This window comes from Uloborus diversus, chromosome 3, assembly GCF_026930045.1.
Source record: "Uloborus diversus isolate 005 chromosome 3, Udiv.v.3.1, whole genome shotgun sequence".
Taxonomy (NCBI): Eukaryota; Metazoa; Arthropoda; class Arachnida; order Araneae; family Uloboridae; genus Uloborus; species Uloborus diversus.
The window spans coordinates 193,079,680-193,105,676 of record NC_072733.1 but is presented as its reverse complement, the minus strand read 5'-3'; the positions used below and the strand labels follow the sequence as shown (position 1 = coordinate 193,105,676).

The 25,997-nt window shown below is 32.6% G+C and overlaps 1 protein-coding gene across 6 annotated transcripts in view; it reads right to left on the bottom strand.

Annotated features, from left to right (window-relative positions):
• The window catches only part of LOC129219350 (RNA-binding protein Pasilla-like), a 123,747-nt gene extending 99,266 nt beyond the window's left edge, over window positions 1-24,481 (bottom strand). The window contains exons 1-3 of one of the 6 annotated variants that reach the window (XM_054853715.1): window positions 24,348-24,481; window positions 23,790-23,841; window positions 11,197-11,340 (exon numbers count right to left, since the gene is read on the bottom strand). In XM_054853715.1, the coding sequence (XP_054709690.1) occupies window positions 11,197-11,340; window positions 23,790-23,841; window positions 24,348-24,356 (205 nt within the window). In that variant the 5' untranslated portion in view covers window positions 24,357-24,481. The other 5 variants (XM_054853712.1, XM_054853716.1, XM_054853713.1 and 2 more) reach the window with 5 other exon arrangements.
• Between the last annotated feature and the right edge of the window lie 1,516 nt (window positions 24,482-25,997).

The window sequence follows — 25,997 nt, the reverse complement described above, 5'->3', positions numbered from 1 at the left end:
AACTCGCCGATAAACCGCAAAAAGGCTAAAATACGGCACAAATAGGGTAAACATTGTTGCAAAAATTTGTATTGATACATAATGCTTTGTGCAACAGTGAAAATATATACAGTACTGTACAAAAGTTTTGTATTTTTGCACAACAGGACTTAACATCAATAAAGAACAAGTGTATGTGCGATGCAGAAAGTGGAAAAGGAGAATTCCAAGTAAAAAATTTTAAATTCGAAAAGATAATTGGTTTTTGTTTCTTGTTACGAAAATACATGTTACTGATTGTTAACTGACTCGCGGATAATCGGAAGTTTACTGCATTGTTTTCTACCTTAAAAAAAATCTCAGCGGGAAAGTGAACTGCAACAGAAGCGAGAGGTATTTCCCTTTGCTCATTTTTCAGAATGAGTCACCCCGATTTTTTAAAAACTTCGTCAAGTTCGAGAACTTTCTTTCCGGTTTCAGTTCGTAAAAGAGAATAGAAAATTATTAGTTTTCCAGTGGAAGTATTTTCGAGTTAAGTTGATTGTTAACAATTGAGGTTCGTAAAATTGAGAGTATTTTGTTATATACATACCTACAGGGTGACAATTATTGAACTAAAAGAAAAAACACTGGTAACTTTTGAACCGAAAGCGAGATTTAATCAAGGCTTTGCAGTTGAATTTAGGACGCGTGGAGAATTGTTTTGAGCCTACAACTGTTTGTTCATTTTTTGCTGAAAATGTCGAAATGCAACGCTTGGGAGCGTTTATCCATTGGCATTTTTTTCAAACGTCAAACACATGTTCATCTTATTATCAACGTCACATGATATTAAAGTTGTACAAAGCTTAAAATATCAAATTCTCAAAGTTTTCTCAGTTTCATTCTTTTTGGAGTACAAAATCTAATTACGACATGAATGATTATTTTTGAGCAAGTGATTTAAGATGAATGCTTCATCTCTGCAATACCCTCAAATAACATGATACAATGTTTATTTCAATTTTATAAATGAAGTATACTAAAATAGCATTGCCTCCGCTTGCCGGAGTTCATCTCGTTGCATCCAATTAGAATTAGCTCTATTCTAGTTTAGTGGTTTTGCTATTTTGCAACCATGAGATAAGTAGTTTTTTTTTTTTTTTTTTTTGTATGGCTAAAGCCATGTGCTCAAGTTTCAAACTTATTCTATAGTTCGGCACCCAGGGCCCGAGTTGCGGGGGGGGGGGAGCCGTCTTCTAATATATTTGGTTCTTTATGGTAAAAATAATGCAAATGTAAATTGGTTTCAAACCACAATTTCTTTTGGCGAGTACTTTGAAACCCCAAGATGAGTTTACAACATTTTTTTTTTCTGTAACTTAATTTTTCGTCATTTGTACTTTAGAAAGCAAGTATTATCTAATTCAAGAACACATTCAGCATAATGCAATGATTTAGGTTTCTCTCAGAAGCCACAACAGTGAAGTTCATTCTTCGGTAATTTCATTCTTTGTAAATTTTAGTGAAATGCGGAATTACTATTACTGCGATGGTTGAGGAAGGAGTTATGACGTCAATCCAAACCGCAATGAATCCGTGCAGGTGCCGTAATAAGCAAACCCGTCATTTCGAATTTTTCCGTGGGGGGGGGGGGGGCAAAAGGTCCTCCATGCAAATTTTATCGGAAAATAACAAAACTCACTTATATACAAAAATATCAATTTTTCGAAAACGGGGAGGGGGAGAAATGACCCCCCCCCCTGAATTGAAGGGTCTAATAATAAGCCTCTTAGTAACCTTCGCTGTGGTTTGAGACGGTAACCAAACTCATATCAGTGTCAATACTGCCCTGGGAAGGTAAGCAGCAGTATCTGCCAATTTCTTATTATTCCTTTTTTACATTTTTTCCCCATTTATTTTATTTCAGCTTTATTTTACAAACTCACTTATTTGGTTTCAGCTGAAAATAAAGCACGAAAAGAATGTCACATTCCAACATTTTACTAGTGTTTGTATGAGAATCAAAAACTTAGAATACTTCAAAAACTCATTTTCGTAGATACTACCAAACCTCCCCCACTGCAGAATAACTCTGTTGCGCACTCCATTATCAAGGGCAGACGTCATTTTAGATCACGTAAGTAGTAAAAAGGAGGGTAAAACAAATCCAAGAAGTGGTAGGTTATGACAATGATCAAATGCTTTCCAATTTCGCCGATTTCATTTTTGACTATCAGTTTAGCGCAAAGGATTCTTTTCAAATTAGGGGTCGTCCACAAATTGCACCCCGGCAACAGAAATGACAAAACTCAAAATTTTGAAAAAACGTCGTACTAGTCATTAATTTAAAATATAAATCTCTTTCCTGTCATAAACTCGTACAAAGTTAGCGCACATAACTGGTGCGTGACGGCGACGATACAATCAAAATTCAAAAATGAGACGTCAACATAATTTAAAAGCAATTTTTTCAAACTATAACTTGTACACTATTAATTTTGTGCCTTAAAGCCAAACTAACGTAAACCACATAATTGCTACTTTACAGAAGAGAGGGAAAACGTTTGCCTGGTGTACACAAAGGATAGGAATTGCGCTGTTTTAACACTGGAAAATAATTTCAAAGGATTTTTTTAGAATTACGTTCATATGGTTCGATGCGGATTAGAGTTCTACAACGCAATAATCAACTGAAAATCATAACTTTTGGTCTTACGCTAGTCTTGCTCTGAGGTAAAGAAGTTAGACTACAAAAACCAACCAATCATGAACGTTTGAGCGTACTATAATATCTAAGAATAAATTAGACAGAAATGGTATTGCGTTAAACCTTTACTTTCTCGAATGATCGATTGATTGATTTTTTTTTATGAGCTGTGTCGCTTCGGTTAACGGGGTGCGAAAGTGCGAAATGATGTCACGCTTTAAGGGGGGGGGGGGTCGTGAAATTGTGATCATGGAGTAGAAGGGAGTAACAAGTGCAAATTCACTCATTTTGGTGGAAATTAAACATTTTTATATATCCATGTACAATCGCGTGATATGCGATTAGAGGCAGAGGGATAAGGTGTGTCTGTGACCAAGTGGGGGGGGGGAGGAGAAGAGTCAAATAAGTAAAAAACTGTGACATCAATTATAGACAGCCTTTCTTTAGCCCATTTTATTGCCGAAAAACGTGGTTCTTAAATTTTAAATGAGAAATTTAATATTTTATAGTTTACTACTCTGTTGTATTGAAATTGAGGAAACATTTTCACTATGATTTGAAACAAGGTGTTTTTCGTTGCCAAAACTCTTTTTAATGTTATAAAAATCTTATATGACATCTCCTCTCACAGCGGCTAAAACCCTAGATTGAAGCTTAAGAAGCGACACATCCGCCATTTCGGGGCTAAATGCTGCTTTCTTCCCATGTCTGCTATAATGAAACAACGTGTTCTGCTTCTTGATTGTGGATTATTATAGACTAAAGCCTTATATAGTATCTTAAGTAGTGACACGTCCGCCATCTTGGTGCTAAACGATGCTTTCTTCCATGTCTGCTACGGTGAAGTAGCGTGTTTTGCTTCTTGAATGTGGTGTTTCTTTTATTGTGAATTAACATCGAGTTAATAAGAAACCACAGTTAAGCAACTACTTCACCATAGCAGACCCAGAAGAAAACATCGTTTAGCCCCAAGATGGCGGACGTGTCGCAACTTGATTCAAAGCTTCAACTCCCTACCTTTTAGGGTAAAGCCTTAGGATTGTCACATATAGCAGGAGAATTATATATAATTGTATTTATAATTGCTGCATGTATAATTGTATTTTGTTGTTTCTTTCTTTTCTGTAAATGATCAGAAACTTTTTGAAATGTCAGTGAAAAGTGAAAACATTACGCTGCCACGTATATTGCGAAAATACATTTTATCATTTTTACAATGCATTATAATCAACTAATGAAAGATCTCTCGCACGTTGAAAAAATACTTCGCTGTTCATACAAGCAATTAGGATGAGTCTTGATCAAGACTTGTGGTCAACACAAGCCACGTGGCGATTTTATTAAAAATACGGTGGTTAAAATATTTAGTATCCATCGCCACCCGGTCGCGTTTTCCCCAACCTCACCTGCGTCATCGATTAGCGTAAATGCCATTAATTAGTTATAATTTACTTTTCCTTAAACTGATAATTTTTAAGTTCTAGTAGCAATTCAAAAGCTAATTTATTGTTTAGTGATTTTATGGTTTATCGTACGTTTGGCTTATAACGCAAGTGGTGACTAGAAAAAAAAGTGGAGATTGATAAATTTGTGGCTACTCGCCACTGGCAACCGAGACAAATTTCCCAATATTTTTCTTAAGATGACAGCAGGCGTCACGAGCATCACGCAAAGTAAGCATACAGCGTCATGCTAAAAATTAGGGAAGTGGTCTAGAAAAGTGAAGTAGAGAAGGGATTTTTTCTTTTTTAAAGGAGCAAACATTAAAGAGAGTTGTGTTTAATAAACTACAGAGCTGTAGAGCGTCGATTTTCCGAAATCCGAATTCCAATTTTCCGAAAATACTATCCCTCTTTTTTTTTTTACAACTGAGCACGCAAGATCGAAAATATTCCCCATCATATAAGAGACTTAAGGCGAAGGAGAGAAATCAAGATCAAGGTATAATAATTTTAACAGCCTAATTCAGCAACTATAAAAATAAAAAAAGTTGCTCGTGCTTTTTTTTTTTTTTTTTTCAAAACTACCTATTCACAACTTGATGTCATTTAAAACATACGTTTTAAAAATATGTTTTCAACTGTTGTGTTACAGACAGAAGTATTCCAAACTACAGTTTACGCCGGTTAATTGAATCAACCACTTTAATGAATCCATCGTCAAAAACAGAACAAAATCCCGCTTTACTGAATTCGTCGCTTCATTGAATCGGCCGCTTTATGGAATCAAAACTGTTTAGCACAAACGTAATTCATATACGCGGCGGCCACTGTATCTTCTCAAACAAGTGCCATTTTTGGCAGGTTCGGATAATCGGCGCTCTACTAATATTTCACCAGCAATTTTATTTCAAACAGAGTCAATGTTCCTTTCAGTCGAGGATTTTTTTTTTTTTTTTTTTCTGTCTAAAATAATTCAACTTGGGGGAAAATAAATATGCAAGTGCTTTTGCTTTGAAATCACTTAACTGTCTTGGAAATGCTAATATGAAAGATGATAAACCAGAAGCAGATGCAATAGCTACTAAATTACAGCCATATGCCAAACTTTCCACATGTAAAATGCTTTTAAATAAGTTGAAAATAATACCTATAAACAGAGAAACTAATTGTATAATATTTCAAGCGACTAAATTTTAAATTCTTACACCATTGTCACTGAAAAATTAAAACAATAATTTTGGTGAAAAATAGCGCTGTTTGCCCTGCATTTAATTACATTATTAATATTTATACAAGGCTTTCAACCTGGAACAATTCTTACATCTAGAAAAAAAAAAGGTAAAAATTTAGAAAATTCGGGATATAAGGAAACATTGAAGGCTCAAGAATAAATGTATTACTTTTTTCATTGCTCATACTAAAATTAGTAAAATCACTACCAAAAATATTCATGAGTTATTGTTTTGATTAATAAAAGATAATTGAAAAAGGGAAAAAAAGCTGTGAAGATAAAATCATTTATTTCTTGTTTGACTTTTCTAACATTTCAGCTAATACTTTTAATTTATAAAAATAATAAAAAACAATGCAAAAATGACGAAAATGTTGTATCACTTTAAAATTTTTTGAGTTGTTGCATTCTTAGGATCATGAAAGTTTGTTAGTGACATAGTTCTGGCCATACACAAAGGACAAACATTTTTAAGTTTATCATTTGCAAAGAAGCTATCCTGTTGGAAACCAACTAATACTCTGCCATGGGAAAACAAAGCGCAGTAACTGTACTTTTTTTTTTCTCTTTTTTTTTTTTTTTTTTTTTGCATTTTTATTGCTTATAGTAATTTTAACTACAATTAGTACAAAAGCTTGCTTATTTGGTTTCTGCTGTAAATAAAGCATGAAAAAACGTCCAATTCTAACATTTTCCTACTGTTAGTATGGAATTCAAAATGATTTTCTTCAAACATTTCAAAACCTCATTTCTGCAGATACTACCCAATATCTTTCCATCACCTTCCACTTATTTAGGTCCATTAAATTTCATAGTCTGATGCAAAATAAAAAAAATAGTTGAAGATGAATATATCTCAGCATGTGTGCTTGGTAACACTTTTCCAGCTTTACAACACGCAGATATGGTGGTATGGGTTGCTTTTATTTTTGCTCTTTTACAGCTGACAAGCATAGACTTCAAATAATATTTTTAAAAAGGGGTGGGGGGATTTTCGAATTGTAACGACCAGGGTTCAAAAATATATTTTATACCCAATATTTTGATATATATCCGATATTTTCAATCAGTTCAAACTGAAGTCTTCAAGAAAGTAAATGCATCATCAAATCACTCTTTATTTTCTTATATTATTACTGCAATATGTATCATAAAATTAAGGCTTCTTTTGGTATTTATATCTAATATTTCATTTTGTATTTTTATCAAATTTTTGGAGATAATTTAGCATCAGCTGTTATACCAAGGGCGCCCATATGGGGGGGGGGGGCAGTTAGGGGGTCAAGCCGACCCCCCCCCCCTCTTGAAATTAGAACTTCCTTGCTTTTAGTACTTTTTTTCTTTGCAAAAATGTTTTTTTTTCCAGCAATTAATAAGTCATTAGAAATGTCAAATTTTAATAACTCTTTTCTGCATTGAAATCTGTTTCTATGGGGAAAATATCCTGCTAAGCAATGGGGAAAATATTTGAGCCCCCCCCCCCCCTTAAAATTTTGCATATGGGTGCCCTTGTGTTATACTCATTTTTCTTGTTAGCTACTTTTACACAGTTATATAATTCAGAAAATAAAATTATGCATTAGTCTGTGCACAGTCATTAGGCATGTTCTCTTTTCCTAACCAACATTTTATATTTAGTTAGGCACTTTTAGTATGACTTAAAATTGTTATACATTGCTAATAATTTTATGAAAATAAATAAAAAGGATTATATTACTGTCATATTCATGATGTATTAAAACATCATTAAATATAGCACATAACTTTTTGGTTACTTTTAATAATAAATGAATATTCCTATAATATAATTTTTATGTTGAAAATACCATAATTGAAAAAATAAATATTGGAAACATCAAAATATGATATTTTCAAAATAAATATCAGATATATATCGACCGATATATATCGGCGAACCCTGGTAACGACAGAATAATTCTTTGTGAAAGTCAACAGCACAAGGCAGAGCAGAATGGGGAATGAGAGGGGATGAAAAAGAAAGAAATCAATACTATATGATACAATACTGTATATATGATTAAGAAATAAATTTTTTCCCTCTTCCTTTCAAATCTTTTAAGGCATTTTATAATTCATTCCTATTAAACTATGATAATGTTTTCAATTTTGAAATAGGATAAAAGCATATTGTCGTCTCAGAGCAACAGCAGGATATGTTAGTGTTATTCCTAAGATTAGATGTCTTAGTGTTGCTCTGAGGCGAAGATATATCAATGAGCCACACAATTCTTATTATTGGGTAAAGATAAAGTTGGAGAACTTCTGCAGAATAAGTTTCATAAATATCTTCAGTGTAAAATCTTTATTACAAAGACATTAGGATCATACATTAGGAGCAAAATTCACTTTAACAAGATAATTTAACTCCAGATGTAATTAGGTTGAACAACTAAACTATTTGGTGCTGTAAATGCTGCAGTAGAAAAGCATAAGTTCTGGTCTTATTCAATATATATTCAACCAAACTGATTATATCTACTTTTCCGTGATTTTTCCAAAGGTTTACTTCTGTAATTCTACTAACATGAATTCAAAAAATTTAACCACATGGAGGTAAAGTTTTGAGCTTTTTTAACTCTGATAACGTTTACTACATTAAAAAAATTCACCCTTTTCATAAAGTTTTCCCGTAGCTCACTATAAGCAGACATTTTATTACACCCCTCAAATGCTATTTTACCAATGACTTTTTTTCCTTCTTTGTTAAAATGCAAAACTTAATCGATGGTAAGATGAGAAATTAAAATTTGGCAGAAAACAAACTTTACTACCCTTTAAACCTTCAATAGCCTCCCCCAATTTCATTTAGGAGGGGGCCCAATAGTTTTTTTAAGCAGTGCTGTAATTGTGAGGGGGGCACATTCCCCCAAACTACTTGTTTTTTTTATTGTAAAAATAATTCAACTATAAAGGTTTCAAAGCACCTTTATTTTGGTGATTACCCCCCCCCCCCTCCCAATCTGTTTTTACATTTAACTAGAGCAGTGAACTTCAAGCTTTGTTTACGAAATCAGTATTTATGCTTTGATAACCTAAATGCAATTACCTACACTAGTGTTACTAAAACGTTTACATTTATTTATAGGAAAAACCCAGCAAAATAGATTCCTCAAATCCGGTTTTGCAAAAAATCTGCTAAGCGGTTTTAAAATTGTGTGTTTTTACCAAAATCCCCTCCAACAAACATACTCAGACCATGATTTGAATATGAAGTTGCTTTTAATCCGGAACTACACTGCAAGTGTATTTTACTGTAACATCAAGCAGTGTTTTCCCTGGTATTTTCAGGGGGGGGGGGGGCTGCATCCTGCGTCTTTTAAGCTAACCTTTGATGAGCTCTCCTTGCTCCTTAGAAGTTATAACAAAACTTTATCACAAAAGCAATTTTTGTTTCGAAACGTAAAGATTTATATAAGCAAGGCCTTAAAACTTCACTCCCTCATTTTACTCTCTGACCCACTAGAAGTAGACGAGAACATAAATTTGAATGCTTTTAGCATTATTTTTAAAACTAAACATTAAAAAAAATTTCATAATTTTAAAAATGATTATTGGTGAAAAATTGAATTTTATATGCCATTAAGTATACAAAAAAGTTTAAAAAACCTTCTCTATAACAAAACTATCAAAAAGTGCCCTTTGAATTGAATTAAAGTCCTTGTAATCTGAAAGTGCCCTGCCCCTTTTTTGGTCTGGGAGAAACAATAATCAATGTTTTATATTATTTACAAGGTACAATCCAAAAGTAATGAGCCTCATGTTATACTGATGCTTGCACGCCCTGCAGATCACTCTGCTTGACAACGATGGTGGTGGAAAGTTGTTGGCTTTACAGAGCAACGCAGTTCAGTTGCCTCCCAGTTTTTGGAGCGGTACCATCAGCTCCGACAGTAACCCTTTTACGGTTGTACGTGACACGGCGACATGGAAAGTTCGTCAGAGAGACGCAAAGAGACCAAATTTTGTTCCGGTTTCCTTCCCAAAGATTCACAATGCTTCAACAAGCGTTTGGGACTGAGTGTCTGTCCTATTCGCAAGTAGAAAAGTCGCACGAGGCCTTTTGTAAGGCTGAGGAAGTGGCGACTAACGAACCCCAGTCTGGATGATTGTCCTTTGCTTGTACTGACTTGAATGTGCAACGACTCTGAACACGGACTGGTGTTTGAGTTTCTACCAAGTAGCAAAAGCCCTAGAAACAATAGTGCATCGCATTGTTACGCAGAAACTGCACATGCAGAAAGTCCATGCGAAACTTATGCCGAGAGTTCTGACTGAAGAAGGTCAAGGTCAATGCTCCTGTGGTGCCTTAGCCTTCCTACAGTCCGGGCTCGTAGCCCCCTGACTTCCTGTTTCCACTATTGAAATCAGTGCTGAAAAGGAAACATTGCGACTCCATTGAGGACATCCAAGCACATGTCAAGGAGGCCTTCGCAGATATCTCAAAACAGGACTTCAGGGATGCCTTTGAGTCATGGAAAAGCTGCCTACAGAAGTACATTATTGCAGGAGGTGCCTATTTTTAAGACTATTAGGCAGTTGCACCGATCAGCTCAACAAATCCGTCTTTTTAAACGAAGGCTCATTACTTTTGGATTGCACCATGTAATGACATAAGCTGCTTTATGAATAGAGGGGGGAAGGGTATTGTATGTCTTTGAATTCTATTCTTTTTATTTCCTACAAAGAGTAAGAAAATTGTGCATGTACATATATACACACACAAACATACAAAATAACTACATGTTCTTCTCAAAATCGAGTTCTCATACTATAAGAGTAACAAAATTATGTGTGAAAAAATAAACATTTTACTTTTTTCACATTCTTACTCATTTCAGGTCTAGACTCTAGTCTTTCCATGCTTAGATGCAATACCGCCTCCCCCCCCTCCCCCTCCACCAAAAAAAAAAAAAAAACTTCATCAAAGCGGTACCTTTCCAGCCAGTTTCAAACTTTAGAACAAAAAGGTTAAGATAGTTCATGGAAAAAAAATGACTATTATAAACTAGAAAAATTATTTTGATAAAGGTATTTTACATTTTAAAAAAGATTCACATGCTAAGAATAAGAAGATACTTACCATTTATCTTTGAAAATCCATGTTTCAGAACATTATTTAAGCTGAAGATGTTGAATTGTAATACTCACATCAAATCACATTTTAGGATATCATTGTATAAAAGTTATATTCATTTCAATGTAAAGACTAGCTATCACTCAAGTTATTAAAATATTATTTGATACATTAAAGGCAACATTTAAGCAAATTTGCAGACAAACTTTTAATCTTCATGAGTTAATCACATTTAAGGATATTATTGTATCAAAATTTTATTCATTTCAATGCGAAGATTAGCTATCCCTAACAGATTATTAAATATGATTTGATACATTAAAGGCAAACAATAGGAAAATTTTAAGCAAATTTGTAAAGGAACTTCAATCATAATGAGTTATCTGATCAGTTTACGAATTAAAATGTTATAATTCAATTTTAATAACTGCTAGAGTTTTTTGTAATTTAATATGTCAACTTTATGGGTGATGAATAATGTAAGAGTAAGTTATACCAACAAATTTATTTCCTTAAGTTTTATTATCAAAATTATTATCCATTAAAATAAAGATACAGACATCAAAAAAGGCAACATGTACAGTAAGGAATATAATTATTAATCAAAAACTAAAACAAGCAGCAATTTATGTTATGAGGCCATAAAAACAAATTTTATATAAAACAGGCTAAATAAGTCAAAAATCTAAAAGAAAATATAGGTTAACACTAAGTGCAATGGAAAAGAATTGCATATTATAAACTAAATTTTAATCCTTACCCGGATAAAAATCCGTTGCTTTAGACATTTTAACTCTAGCACCAGCCTCTTTTTGTAACTGAGCGATGGTTTCTCCCCCCTTTCCAATGATGGCTCCTGCAGCAACTGATGGGACCAGGATTTTGAAATGATATGTCCCATTTGCTAAATAAAAATAACCTCCTATTATAATAAAATATAACAGCCATATTACAAATAAAATGCACTGGCCTGAAATACAATGTTTCAATGACATTTGAGGTCTTATATGGGTCATTCTTCAAAAAGTAACTTTTCTGTCGCACGCTTTTTACAATAAAAACTTTAAGGAACAAATCATTTAACATTGGATTTTTAATTTCATCAAAAATATGTCTATTATGTCAACAATTTAATAATAATTTTTATTTTAGTATATTTTTGGTTCACAACATGTGAATTCTCACCTCCGTAGCATGTCACACACCTTGTGTGACTAATTATGCTGCTTAATAACTTGTTTAATTAAAAGTAATTATTTATTATTCCTTTCACAAGTGTCTCAAATACTAAATGATTAAGTAAATTTAATTTCTTAATATTGTGTTTTAGTTTTAGTATCACAAGGAGTCATGTCACAAAATAAATTCTCACCTCCGTTACCTAAACACAAAATGCCATTCCTCATTAACACATGGCAGTAATGGCATCAAATTTTATTTTCCATGATACAAAGGACACCCTTGTTTATTTTCAGCCATAGTTGAAGATTTGAGATTTTTGTCAAAAAGAAAGAAGATAGATTTTGCTTTAAAAACTATTCTGGCTTCTCACCTCCGTGAACTTGAATTCCAGGGATTTAAATTAATGTAAAGCTTAACATATGCAGATTGTAGCAACGAAGAAAAAAAATTTCTTGAAAAATGTATCTATTAGGCCTATATTAATGGAAAATTCCTCACCTCCGTGACAGACCTTATCAATGTCATTATTTCTGAGGTGAAAATAAAGGATGGAGGGGAAATACATCAATTATGGCATTCTACCAAAATTATAAATTGCCAGTATATCCTCAAATTCACTAAATACTGTTTTTAATATACATTTGAATACTAATTAAGCCATACTTTAATTAAAAGAGCTTAATATTATGTTCCAACTGATGATTAAAATAGCGGATTGTCTGCACCTATTAACAAAGTTACTACTTTGATATTAAATTGGCCTCTATTTTTAAATATTAAAAGGTTTTTTTTTTCATTTATGTGAACAAGGCTTTTTTTTAAACTTATGATTAAATTATTGGAACTTAGCTGGGCCATTGTTTATGGTTACTTCTAGTAACACTTTCATATAAGAATAAAAAAACAAAGAAAACAAAAGGTTTCAAAATAGAAAAATATTTGCGTTCAAAAGTTACGTTTTCTGGAGAATGACCCATATGATATCTTTCAAACTCCAACTTTTTCCTTCATTCATATTCAAATGCTTATTGTGTTTTACAGAAATTTTTCTAAAAAGTCCCGACATTTTCTCTAAAAAGACAAAGTACAAAACTAAAGCATAACATTTAAGGACAGTATTTGAATGGCCACTTCAATTAGCCACAGAATATAAATTTAACGAGAAGGTTCCTATTCCTGACCTTAGCAGGCAGCAGGGCCTGCACTAAGCATTTGCCACTGCGCCAAATATAATAAAATGGTGCACATTTCGGAAAAGAAACCCTGATTTGGCAAAAGTATTTCTAAACAGAATATTCTTTTAAATTTCCACAAAATAAAAAGCCCCCCCCCCCAAATCCTGATCCTCAAAATTATTAGAAGCTCTGCAAGGTAATAAAATAAAGTCAAATTAGGAATGTTATTAAGTGTTTATTAAGCTTAAATGCATGCTGCATATTTAAAATACAAGCCCTTGCATTGTATATTTTATAAAATTATTACTTTGGGTTATGATTGAAGTTTTCTAAAAAAAAAAAAGCTTAAAATTCAATTAAAATTCTTAAAATTAATTCTTTGGCTAAGACTTGGAATTTGGCTACAACTTTTAAACTTCGGCTAATTGATCGGCTAGTAAATTGAAATCCCTAGGCAGACCCTGCGTTAGTGAACTCAAAAATTGGTAGGTTTCACAATGATCACGTGAAACATATCAACCAAACAGTATTGACAGATTGAACTTCCACTGAAATGAGGTTCAGCACTGTTCTGGAAGGGTCTAAAACATTGAATTCATAGAAAATGGGGAGTACAGTAATTGCAATATGTTAGGTCAAGACTTCCATAAATAAGCACCTCAATGCAGAGTTGAGAAAAAGTTTTCAGCTGAAAATTTATTGAAAACAAATGTTTTACGAAAAATACTTTTATTATCAATGCTTGATTACTGTAACCCATGCTTTTTTTTATTTTAACTGATTAATTTGGACAGTGCCAAGGGCAAGTGCCAACAATCTTGAGCCATACTGTATGTGGTTTCCTTTATGTAAATTTAATATTTCAAAACCTATTAATTGAATCAGTATTAATATATCCTGGCCATAGCAACAAATTCAATAATATTACTTAAAATTTTTTAAAAAACCTTCTGATCATTTTCTTGATGAGAGAAGAGAATACTCTTAAATAACTACTTTAGCTTTACATTCATTAGATAACACAAGTAAAAGAAAACAGTACAATCATCAAAAAAGCCTCTACAAAGTGATTAAGTGGCTACAAATTTGTTTTTTGAATTAGAAGGTTACATTGTGGGGCACATGTCGATCTAGGATTTCAAAGTGTGAAACTATCAACAAAGAGCAATGTTGATCTAAAAAAAATTGTGTTTTGTGCATAGAGAAAGTAGGTAAATCAGCGAGAAATCATTCCATGAACAACTCTGGTGACCTCGGGGAGGGGGGGGGGGCAGTTTTGGAGGATAATTGTAACTCTCCAGAGGGTGGGCCATTGCTTTAAGGGAATCGACATCCCTCATACCGACAGTAATATTTGTGTGCTGTTATATTTAGTAGTGTATTTAATAATCCATTCTGGTTATTACTAGATTCATTTAAGGTAGATAAGCTCTAGAGAATAGTTGAAGTTTAATTTCATCAGAAATTTGAATAGAAACAATATCATATGGATTAGATTGTAGAATAGATGTGTGTTAACTCCATTTCAGGTTTAGTCCTTATTGTAATTAGCGACCTGCATGTCTGGAAAATTATTTTTGGATAACTTTGGTTACTAGCGGCTATTAGTTGTGAGTATTGCATTCTGTTGTGTGAGCTTGTGAGCCGTTTTCGACGAGCGGAAATCAGAACATAAAAAAAGTAGAATAAATAAAAAATAAATTTTCATCTTTTTGGTTATTTTCCGTTAGTAAAGTATCAAACCTAATTTATTTATTTTTTGTGAAAACCTGTTGGATATCAAGTGTGCTTTCATGAATTGACAGTGAACCTTAGTGCATATGCGTGTGACTCCCCCCCCCCCTTTTCCCCAGCCTGTTAACAGCTTCAGTAGTTTCCAAACTGCATTAAGTGAGGGAGTGTGTAGAGCTCTTGTCATTTTTTTTAATTTCAAGGAAAATGACTGGACAACTTGAGTAGCGCTACTGCAAAATTTTTTGTCAGAATATGGGCAAAAGCCAAATGGAAAACCTTTGGAAGATGCAAACAGCTTTCAATGACAACTTTCCAGCCCTTTTCTATCACTTAAAGACTTTTCCGGCAAAAAGCCAAACTTAAGTGGTTTAAGAAGTTTTTCCACTCTCCTGATATAAATCCCTGCGACTTCTGGTTGTTCCTCAAATTCAAAAGGTAATGGAAAAGAACTAAATGACTTATAAGAGGACAGACATAATGGTTGCAGTGACAGCCGAGCAAAACTCAATTTCGAAATGAGCCTTCTCGGAACACTTCAACTTCAACCAATGGTAGCATCACTGTGAGAAATGTAAGGAGTATTTTGAGAGGAAATAGGCTTCCAACACTCCAGGTTTACCAATATTTTTCTTTGGGCAAAGCTTGGATACTTTTCCAACAAACCTTGTATATGAATAAAAAATAAAATTTTGCTTATGTTCTAAAGAATTTAGTATTTTAAAAATGTTTGGTATTACTTATAAGATATTATAATGCTATTTTAAGTAATATACTTTTTAAGTATCTTGCACGAAAGGCGACAATCGTTAATTCCTAATAAGTATTTTTTCTCAACTTGTTATTGTTAACTTTCAAAGCACTAAATAATTTTGCAACAGAGAAAAACAAAAGCTCTCCAAAAGCTCTCGTAATTTTAGTCGCCAGAAATTTTTACATTTTTCATTTTAGAACTTAAAAGCAATAACGCACTTCTACCAGTACATTACTTTATTTACAAAACAACTATATTAATTTATAGAAAATGTTGTTCATATTATATTCGATCAGTGACAATTAGGAATTAGCAAAAATGTTTCGATAAGCAAAATATTTCAATACATTTAGATAATTTCATAAAATAAATTTCTCAAGTTAAATTTTAAATTCATTATTTGATATTTAAGAAGGCAACAAAAATAATTAAATAGGTATTGACTAAGTTTATATAACTGAAAATGTTAATTTAATACCACATTATAATGCACCATTTAATTATTTTCCGACAAAGAATAGGTTAACAAAATAATATTAAGAATAAACACTGGGTAGAAATCTTAAAGCTACAAAAATTCTGGCTATCATACCTGGTCTATGAAACCATCAATTAATTTTGAAACAATACCCATTTGATTATTTTTAAATAATGCTTACAATAAAACCTTAATGACGTTACATTCTGTCACACTCTGACCAAATTATTTCTAATAAACTTGGCTTAAAAAATGACCATCAAATTGATAAAGGCCTTCCCCCACCGGCACACCCAATATCTTAATTGGGCCCAAATGCAAAACACTTGCTTTTATAATCCACTATAATATTAAAATCTGTTCGCGTCCGTCTGTCTGAAGATCGATCTTCTCGAGAACCGCTGCGAATCAAGAGTCAAACGAAATACCGATTGATTCGAAATTTTCCAAAGAAAACAATAGGACCAATCTCATAATTGTGCGACTTTAATTAGAGGAGATATTAATTAAAACGTTAATTAACATAACGTTATTCAGGAATTTTTATTTCTTTCCTGTTGCCATTTTGCATATGGGTGAAGAAGTAAAATTCTAATAAATTGTTTTAAAAGATTTTTTTTCGGCTGCTGTCCAAATCTTAAAACAACGTTTCCATCTAGAATTTCATTTTAAATTAGTTTAAAATAGGTTGCTCTATTCGGACATAGCTTTTATTTTATCGTCTGTCCTTATTTATTTTTTACATTCAACGTTCTTAACTCTTTTCAGCATTTGAAAGTTGTTTCTTTAGCTATGTTTATTGATTGTAGAGTAAGTTTATCATTCACCTGCGTCATATTTTGGTACACTTAGGATGTGCGACTAATTATGTTTATTTTGTTGGACTTTTTCCAGTCACATGGGTGAGTTTTCGCATTGTAATAACTCTCCTTTTCCTTCCTGTTTCTATTTTTGAAATACAGTTTGTAACGTTAAAAGAACATGTTAAATTAAGATTGTTTGGATTTCTTTAAGTGAAACAGAGTTGAACAAAAAAGATTGTTTTTAAAGATTTTAACTTAAGCTAAATTGGAATCTAATGACTTGGTATTAAATTATTGCTTACTGGTATTTATTTAGTCTTGGTGCTTTAGTTTCACGTAATCAACCAAAAAGTGTGTCATTTTATGTAAAAAGCCGATTGTAATTGTACATAAATAAATTTTCATCTTTTGTGCTAGTTGAAAATACTCATAACTTGTATCATTGATAACTATGAATAACGTTAAAGAGATTTTTGACAAAAATATGCTCTACTGGTTTTTTGCAAACTTTGCATTACGCGTATTTATTTACTCCTTAGCGCTGTAGAAACTGATGTCAGAGTAATACAAAAACATCAATAGGACATATCTTTCATTTTTTAAGTAGCCCGGGCACGCAGCTAGTTGTAATCTAATAAAAGTTGCTAATATTTCGAATGAATTCTTAAATGATAACATGAAAAGCAGGTCAATGCACTTTCCAGAACTACTTTCACTGCTTCAACTCTCTCTCTAGTCGACAAAATTTTTAAAACTTGATTTAACTATAGAACTATCTTAATTTATTAGCAACCAAGAAACAAAACATTAGTTCAAGGTAGCCATTGTATGTCAGATACCCTGTATCTGATCTACCCTAGCTATAATATGTCAGATACTCTAAAATTTAAAGGTAGGACATTTAAAAAAAATTTAAATCCCTGCATCTGGTGAGATCGAAGATTACAAGATCCTTCGAAACCAGGTTGAATACAACTTGGTAGCAACTCTGTACTACGGATGCTCCTTCCTCAAATAGGTCACAGCAAGGAAATCCTGATTGGAAGGTCACTGCGATTTATCAAAAAAGTCTTATTACATTTTATAAAAGTTTTGTTACTGTCCAATTAATTCAGCAAATCTGAAGACAGTACAGCAATTACTCTGTTTTCCTTTTCTTCAATGCCTAGTCTCTTTTCATTCTATGTATATATTCATGTTCTTATTTCATTTGTCGTTAAATTGAGAATTTTCCCAGACCAAAAATTTTAAGTTTTTAAATATAAACACCAAGAGAAAAAAATCCCCATTTTCCTCAACAGTTCATTTTTAGTAGACTAAAAACACATTTCTACGAAATATTACCATCTCACAAAACCTGTGAAAACTTTAAGGGTAAAGCTTTAAAGAACAATTTATTTAACAATGATTTTTAATTTCATCAAAAATATATCTATTTAAACCTGCCAACAGTTTAATGATTATTAATTTAGTATATTTTTGGTTCACAACATGCGAATTCTCACCTCCGTAGCATGTCACACACCTCGTGTGACTGTTTAAGTTGCTTAATAACTTGTTTAATTAAAAGTATACACTTATTTACCGATTATTCCTTTTACAAGTGTCTCAAATAATAATTGGTCACATATCTTTAATTTTTTAATATTGTGTTTTAGTTCGTGTTAGTAGGACAAGAAGTCACGTCGCTAAATAAATTCTCACCTCCGTTACCTAAACACAAAATGCTATTCCTCATTAATATGTGGCAGTAATGACATCAAATTTTATTTTCCATGATACAAGGGAGCCCCCTTGTTTATTTTCAACATACAGTGGCGTACCGAAGGGGGGCGGTCCGCCCCAGGCCCCGCTTTGACATTGGCCCCTAAATTTCAATTTTTGGTTTTCACCAATATTTGTCGCATAAACTACAACAAATGAACTTGAACAAATATTTGTTCACAGTGACTCCTTTTCGGGATCAATGGAGGGTTTATGATACCCAGACCCCGCTTTGACATAGGCCCCAAAATTTTAATTCGTTTTCTTTTTCGCCAGACCTGCCTTATGTCATGGTTTAGATAAATAAAAAGTTGTCTTTTTATGTAGAATGAATATTTTCTCAGTGCCTCTTGCCTAAACAAAGAGATGGCAAATTATGTCCCACAGGCCCCGCTTTGACATAGGCCCCAAAATTGTATCTTATTTTTTTTCAATAGACCTGTCATATACAGCAAGATTAGAAATATTAATCAGTTACCTATATATGCGAGTATATATCATAAATTTTGTTAAATATGACTTTTTTTTCACAGTGACCCATCCTAGTGTACAAAGGCACATGAGCGCTTGGGCCACGAATTTAATGGGGGCCCGAAATTTTTAAATTAACCAAACCTATAAAAATCGTTTGCTTTTATTTCGTTAAGTGCTTTCAGCAAAGTTTTATGCATTTTTTTTTTCAAACAATTTATTAAAAAAAAAAAGCATAACAGATGCACGTTTATAATTTTTAATCATACAGTATACAGCTTAAGTATCTGTTTTATGTTTTGTGTATTAAGACTACGATGGTCTAGTCTTAATTCATACATTATTTTTGAAACCAAATTCAAACATATAACCAAGAAAATCCATTCCTAAATGAGCAGTTGTCTATCCTTTGTGGCGTTGGAAGAATCAGCCAGATAAATTTTTCTTTTTACCAGCTGCACTTCTGTGGTTTTAAGTTTCGTCTTCTGCCCGAAGCTATAACTTCTAAGAGCAAATCGGACGGACCCCTTCTGACTCAAGCAAAGGGGACTTAATTTTTGCTATGCCCCTTTCGACAGCATAAAACTGTTTAATTGGTCAATCCTTCGGGACTTTTGACCTTGACTGCATAATACCTCCTCCCATCCATTCTATACTCGATTGCAAGCTTACTTGACTATGGAGAAATGAGCTGCGGCCAAGCGAAAGAAATAGCGCTTTGTCCGATAATCGGGAGAAATTACGCTCTTCGCTTTAGAAATCGGTTCTATATTTTGAATGCTCTCATTTCTACACATGCATAAAAGGTCAGTAAAATGTAGTTACTAATATTTTTAAAAAATATTTCAATTCATGAGTACTAATTGAATTTTGTAATGAAGAATTGCAATTTCTATACAACTAGATTAGAATTAGCTGCTTTAATTTGTTTTATATGTTCTTAAATATATACTTGGATGTTCAGATGCAATAAATTTTTAAGATACAATATAATTTTAAGACTTTTTTGTTTTTGATATTTTCTGACAAAGCACAATTTTATTAAAAATATGGTATTTACTTAACTTCACTTAAAACCATGTGTTTTACTGTGGTATTTACAATAATGTCCGAAATCAAACTAACACTACCTGAAATATGTAAAAATGTACCACTTAAAGAAATTACTGTAATATATGGTACATACACATAGTTTGAGAAACTTCAGTTTCAATACCAGATAGGCCTCCAATTCGAGTAGCGCCCCAGGCCCCCCATCCGTCTTGGTACGCCACTGTCAGCATAGTTGAAGTTGTGAGATTTTTGTCGAAAAACAAAGAGATAGGTTCAAACACTTAGTATGGTTATTCCGACTTCTCACCCGAGTAAACTTTAATTTCAGGGATGTAGATTAATGTAAAAAAAGAAGTGAACATGTTTTCATATTCTTAACCTGTGCAGATTGTAGCAACGAAGAAGAAAAAAAATTTCCCTAAAAAATGTATCTATTAGGCCTATATTAATGGATAATTCCTCACCTCCATGAATCTCACCTCAGTGACACACCTTATCAATGTCATTATTTATGAGGTGAAAATAAATGATGGAGGAAAAATACATCAATAATAGGCATTCTACCTAAATTATAAATTGACAGTATATCCTCAAATTTACTAAATTTATACTATTTTTAACATACATGTGAAACTACTAATTAAGCTGTACTTTAAGAGAGCTTAATATTATATTCCCACTAATCATTAAAATAGCTGATTGTTTGCACAATTAACAAAATTACTACTTTAATATTTAAAAATTGAGGCCAATTTAACATCAAATTTTTTTTTCTATGAACAAGCTATTTTTTTTTTTTTTAATTTTATTTATGATGAAAATATTTGGAACTTAGCTGGGCTATTGTTTATGGTTACTTTTAGTAGGCAACACTTTCATGTATGAACAAAAAAAAAGAAAAAAGCTTTCGAAATTGAAAAATATTCGCATTCAAAAGTTCAATTTTCTGAAGAATGACCCATACACACAATAAGTTTGGTAAAAGGTCTCACTCCTACATTATAAAGTTAAACAGCTGCTATTGAGTCACTTTCTAATCCCATCATATCTAGACAACATCTGCTACGTTAATACCTACACCAATAAATATACATTGACCAGTCATTGAAAAAAATCGAAAATTAACACAATTGCAGTTATTATTGCAGACTGTAGAGAGAGAGCTACAAGATACAATCCTCTAAATTTGCAGTGAATTCAAGTATGAAAAAATAAAAAGGAAAATTGTTTGAAATTTCATAATAGAATTTAATCATAAAGATATTTTAATTTAAAAAGGCGGAATAAATGTGTAGCACAGACCACTTCCCTCAAAACTTATCTAATGCTTAAATTATGTTTTATTTTTAGTGTAACAATAAACAATAAAATGCTACCAATACTAAATTTTCATATCAAATGCACCTGCTTTCGATCATAAGTTTTAGAAATAATTTTGAATACATTTCTAGTAGTCTTCTGCGAAAATTTGGTGAGATACGTAAGGAAAAAAAATAATTCAAGTTAAACTGAAGAATTTACACCCACTACATTGTTCAAAGAAAGAAAAATGACGAAAATTAACATAACTATAAAACCTTTAAACAGTTCAATCCAAAGTTTTGTGAAAAAGTTAGAGTAACTATTTTTATTTTATATCGTCAAGTAACAACATTTTCCACTTTGTATCAAAAAATATTTCAGACATTAAATGATTAATTTAAAATATCTTCTAATGTGATTAAAAGTAACACAAAATATTATGCAAATTACTGATAGTCAGTAACAAGTTTGCCTCACTCTTTTGATTTGGCCTTTACTTTCAGTTATTTTTTTTAACATGTGTGGTCCATCAAATATTATCATGAAGTTTCCAGAACCCATAAGTAAATTTAATTTTGTAGATACAGATAAGGGAGCAATCATGTACTTTTAACTGAATTCAAGTAACAATGAGTTTCTCGAAGTTCGTTCAATATTTTATCCTATTATAATTCAACAAAACCGACTATCTCATAATATATAGATTTGGGGACATGTGACATCAATGGGGAAATAAGGCTCAAATGTGTTGCTTATTATAAAAGCAAACTTTTTATTCATGTTCAGAGCTATTTCGTAATGAAAAATATACGACATCCATTAGAAATTAAATTGACGGACTCTTGTATCAGTGGCGTACCCAGGGGGTGGGCTGATAGGGCTACAGCCCCCCCCCCCCGAAATTTTCAAAATTAATTATAAAAATTATAATAAAGAACAAATTTTTTTTTTTATGATGTATTTTTGAAATTTTACATTCGTATTGATATCAGAAAAGCGATACATGAACTTTTCTTAGCTACAGTTCATAAGTATCCCCCCCCCCCCCCAGCTCAAAGACTTTCGAGCTCAGCCCCCCCCCCCCCCCCGAACTGATTTGTCTGCGTACGCTGCTGTCTTGTATCTCATTATGAAATGAGGGTTTTCAATTCATCAACACTTTTTCTATCTTTTAATGAAAAAAGATAAGACAACTATTTCTTTAATACATAGGGAATCAAATTCAATGACTCCTATACTCATAATGAAATGAGATTGCTTAATTCATTATGCTTCACTATTTTACAATGAAAAAGCTAAGGGAAATATTTCTTTGATCTATGGGAATTCATTCGAACTACTCCAATATATCACCTATAATATTCACATAGGAATTGGGATTTCTCCTGTACTTTTATCAGTATTCATACACAGGATTTCTCCCATACCTCTATCAGCATTCACTAAAAATCATTGATGAGATTGTATACAAAATCATATCAATATGAAATTTAATTTTAAATATTGAAAAATCCCTTTAAATAAAATTCGCAGAAAAGTAGTGCATTCAAAATATTCTTTCAAATACATTGATTTCTAATATTATTTATTTTTTATGCTTGAAATCAAGCTGCCAAGATTTGAAATAAACTTTGGACAAGTGCCAGAAACATCTATGCACTGCAGAAAAAAGTATAACTTTTGCACTAGTATTGGGACACATTGTTTGAAAATAAATGCAAAACAAATACAAAAGAGCTTTTTTTTTCAGCGGTAATCATTAAAAATGGTATTCAAAATTCTGGACTACATACATATAAACATTACGGATCAAGCATACTTCACAATCATTCATTTTCAAGTACATAAAATGACAATTTCATAAATAAATCATGATGCAAAAATAATGATCATTGGACAGTGTGGATCAAAAATATTTGAGGAATTAATAATAAATAGTGTTACATCAAACAAAAATTTCAAAATGCACATTAAATCTGTTACTAGGTATATTTTATGCATGCTGTTAGAAAATAAACTGCACTGAGATACTGTTCTTGTAATAAAGTAAAATTTGTAGGCTGTTTTATTAAAATATGTAACAAAAAAGAAAATCGTCGGCTATTACAGCATGTTAGTAATTTCATAACCAATATTCGATAGTCAAATAAGAGTACCACTTTAGCGATAAGAGTTACAAATGAGGGTTATTTTCCACTTTAAGAATTCGATTAAAAACGTAAGATATGCTTGATCGGTTTTCAGTTTCATGTTTTAATTCATAAGGACTTTGAAAATCTTGCATCGAATAACTATTAAGAGTATAACTTCCATTGAAAACTCGATTCAATGGATCCTATCTATACCGGGAAAAAAATTTATAACCCGTGGAAAAACACTCAAAAAATAATAGATTTTTCAAAATTATAAGCAAATTATGTGAAGTATTTTAGAGGCAGTAAATGAGCATTAGGAACTTTCACATAAATTATACATCAAATAATCTAGCAATGTGGTTAGATAACACGAGTACGTTTTTCGGCACGATGTACGACGAAAGATAAGCATCGAATCGAGAAAGGACAGCAAGTATCATAAAATGTAATATATAAATAAGACATAAATAAGAGATAAGTATTTTTGTGGTCATCAAGAACTCACCTTGCCCTTGATCATGGTAGTGCACTTCGGAAGTCATGGCCAAATCACAAGTCTACACCAATCAGAAATCAACAAAGTAACCCTTAATCCATTTATACATGCTTAAAAATAAATTAAATAACATTTTCAAAATAAAATACTCTTAAGTATTCATACAGCTTACCATCATTAACAAATTAGACACTCAATATGAGAAAGAAAAAAATTGTGACGATGTGGCAGTCACCCGACTCGAATTAAGCTAATGTACATTTATAGAATCCAATTAAAAGCACTAGTTGAGCAAAATTTGTTAAGGTTAGTCATTTTTGATTAATAGAAACGTAGCCACATTCCAGGAATACTGGAATGGTGTTGAATCCTTCTTGGAGGCAAAGATTTAAGTAACATCAGCCGGTTTCGAGCCTTCAGGCTTTCGGCCTCAGAAGACTTTTCGAACGAACACGTACGTATCCGGGCAAATCGCAGTCGCAGTGCCCCGTACGGAATACAGCCCACGTCACACCCATTGATTAATTTGCCTGTGCAAGCCGGAGGTCTACAAAAGTTATACGCTACCTCCGACATGGTGGGATCTTTTAGTAGCCCCAATATCTAATTCGCAATCCATCGGCCTCTTCCGAGAATCCCCAAAATCACATTCGGAACCACCATTCACACCTCCGTGAGCAGTCGCCATCTTCAGTGCAGCCGTGACGTAAGATTCTGACGTCACGAGCCACCATTCCTACTCCTGCCCCTTTTTCTCAGATTTTACCCTTCCACAGCCATCGGTCAGGACAGAAATCCCTCTTTTTACGCCCAACCAATATTTTAAGCCCTCAAGTTTGATTTTTAAACCCCCCAAAAGAAATCAGCTGATTTAAATGCCAGCTGACTTCGTCCCATGATACCGGAAGTGTTATTTAACACGATTTCCGGCTCCGGGCCACGTGGTCCGGTGTCGGCGTGATCCGTGGTGTATTGCGCGAAATCCTGACTTTCCCTGGTGCATGGAGATGATTTTCTCTATTCTTGATGAGCGTGGCAAATCAACCTGTTTTCGTAGTGTGTTATGTTTTTCCTTATGATGGATCCAACGAGCTGATCGAGGAAATATAACATCCGAAAAGCCATGTTTACGTACTACGAATACAACGGCGTTTTAAAACCTGTGTGTTATGAACTGCTCGCTATTGATTCATCGCATTTTCATAAAATACCTGATGCCCGCGTTTGAGGAAATATGCATTGAGACTGCAATGTATACTTTGTTGTTGCTTTTGTTTATTTATAATTCCGGAAAAGTTGCATTTGCTTTCAGTTCGTCAGGGGCGTCGCCGGAAATAAATTTCAGAGGGGGGAATGGTTAATTTGAGTTATTTTCTAAGGTCAGAAAAAAAAAATCGATCTTCGGGGAAGAGGAGATATGTCTCCCAAACTCATGCCACTGCAGTCCGTCCTATAAAGTATTTTATAAGAACTTAATAGCTTTTAAAACTTAACAGCTGTTATCATTGATTTTCGCATTTTTGTCACTTTTAATTATTTGTATTTTGTTAGGAGTGAAATATAAATAGAACGAGAAAATTAACACACAAATATATTCAAACAAACAAATGCCTATCTTTTAGATGGAAACCTTTCAGCTTCTGTTGTCATCATTCCTTCTCCAATAAAGATAATTCGTAATAATATATTGTACATACAGAGATCCCCCCCCCCTCCTTAAAAGAAAAAAATCTCTATAGATTTCAATGGCTCAATCTGCACCATAACCTCCTATTGATTGGACACCCCTGGTAAACATGTAAAAATGGAAGATCAATATTTACATAACCAATACTTTGATACTTTCTCAGTTACAGCTGAGTTTTATTTCTTAAACAGTGAAATTAATTTTGGTTAAATGATGGGAAATAATATATTATAATTTTAAAGAAAAAAAATACTATCAAAAGAAATGGTATTGTATTCGTTGAAGTTAGTACAATCAACATTCATTGTAACAATAAAAAGTGTTTTAACCATATTTTTAGAAATACTGGAGTAACTTTTACCAGTTATGCTTCATTTTGAAAGAAAACCGTGAAACTAACAAATTATCAATTGATTTCACTTAAAACTTTTTTAATATTCATATTTGATTATTATCTTACATTCGGGCAAATACAGTTAGTGAAATAAACTCTGATAATAATTGACAGAAATTTGTTAATTTTTAAATAA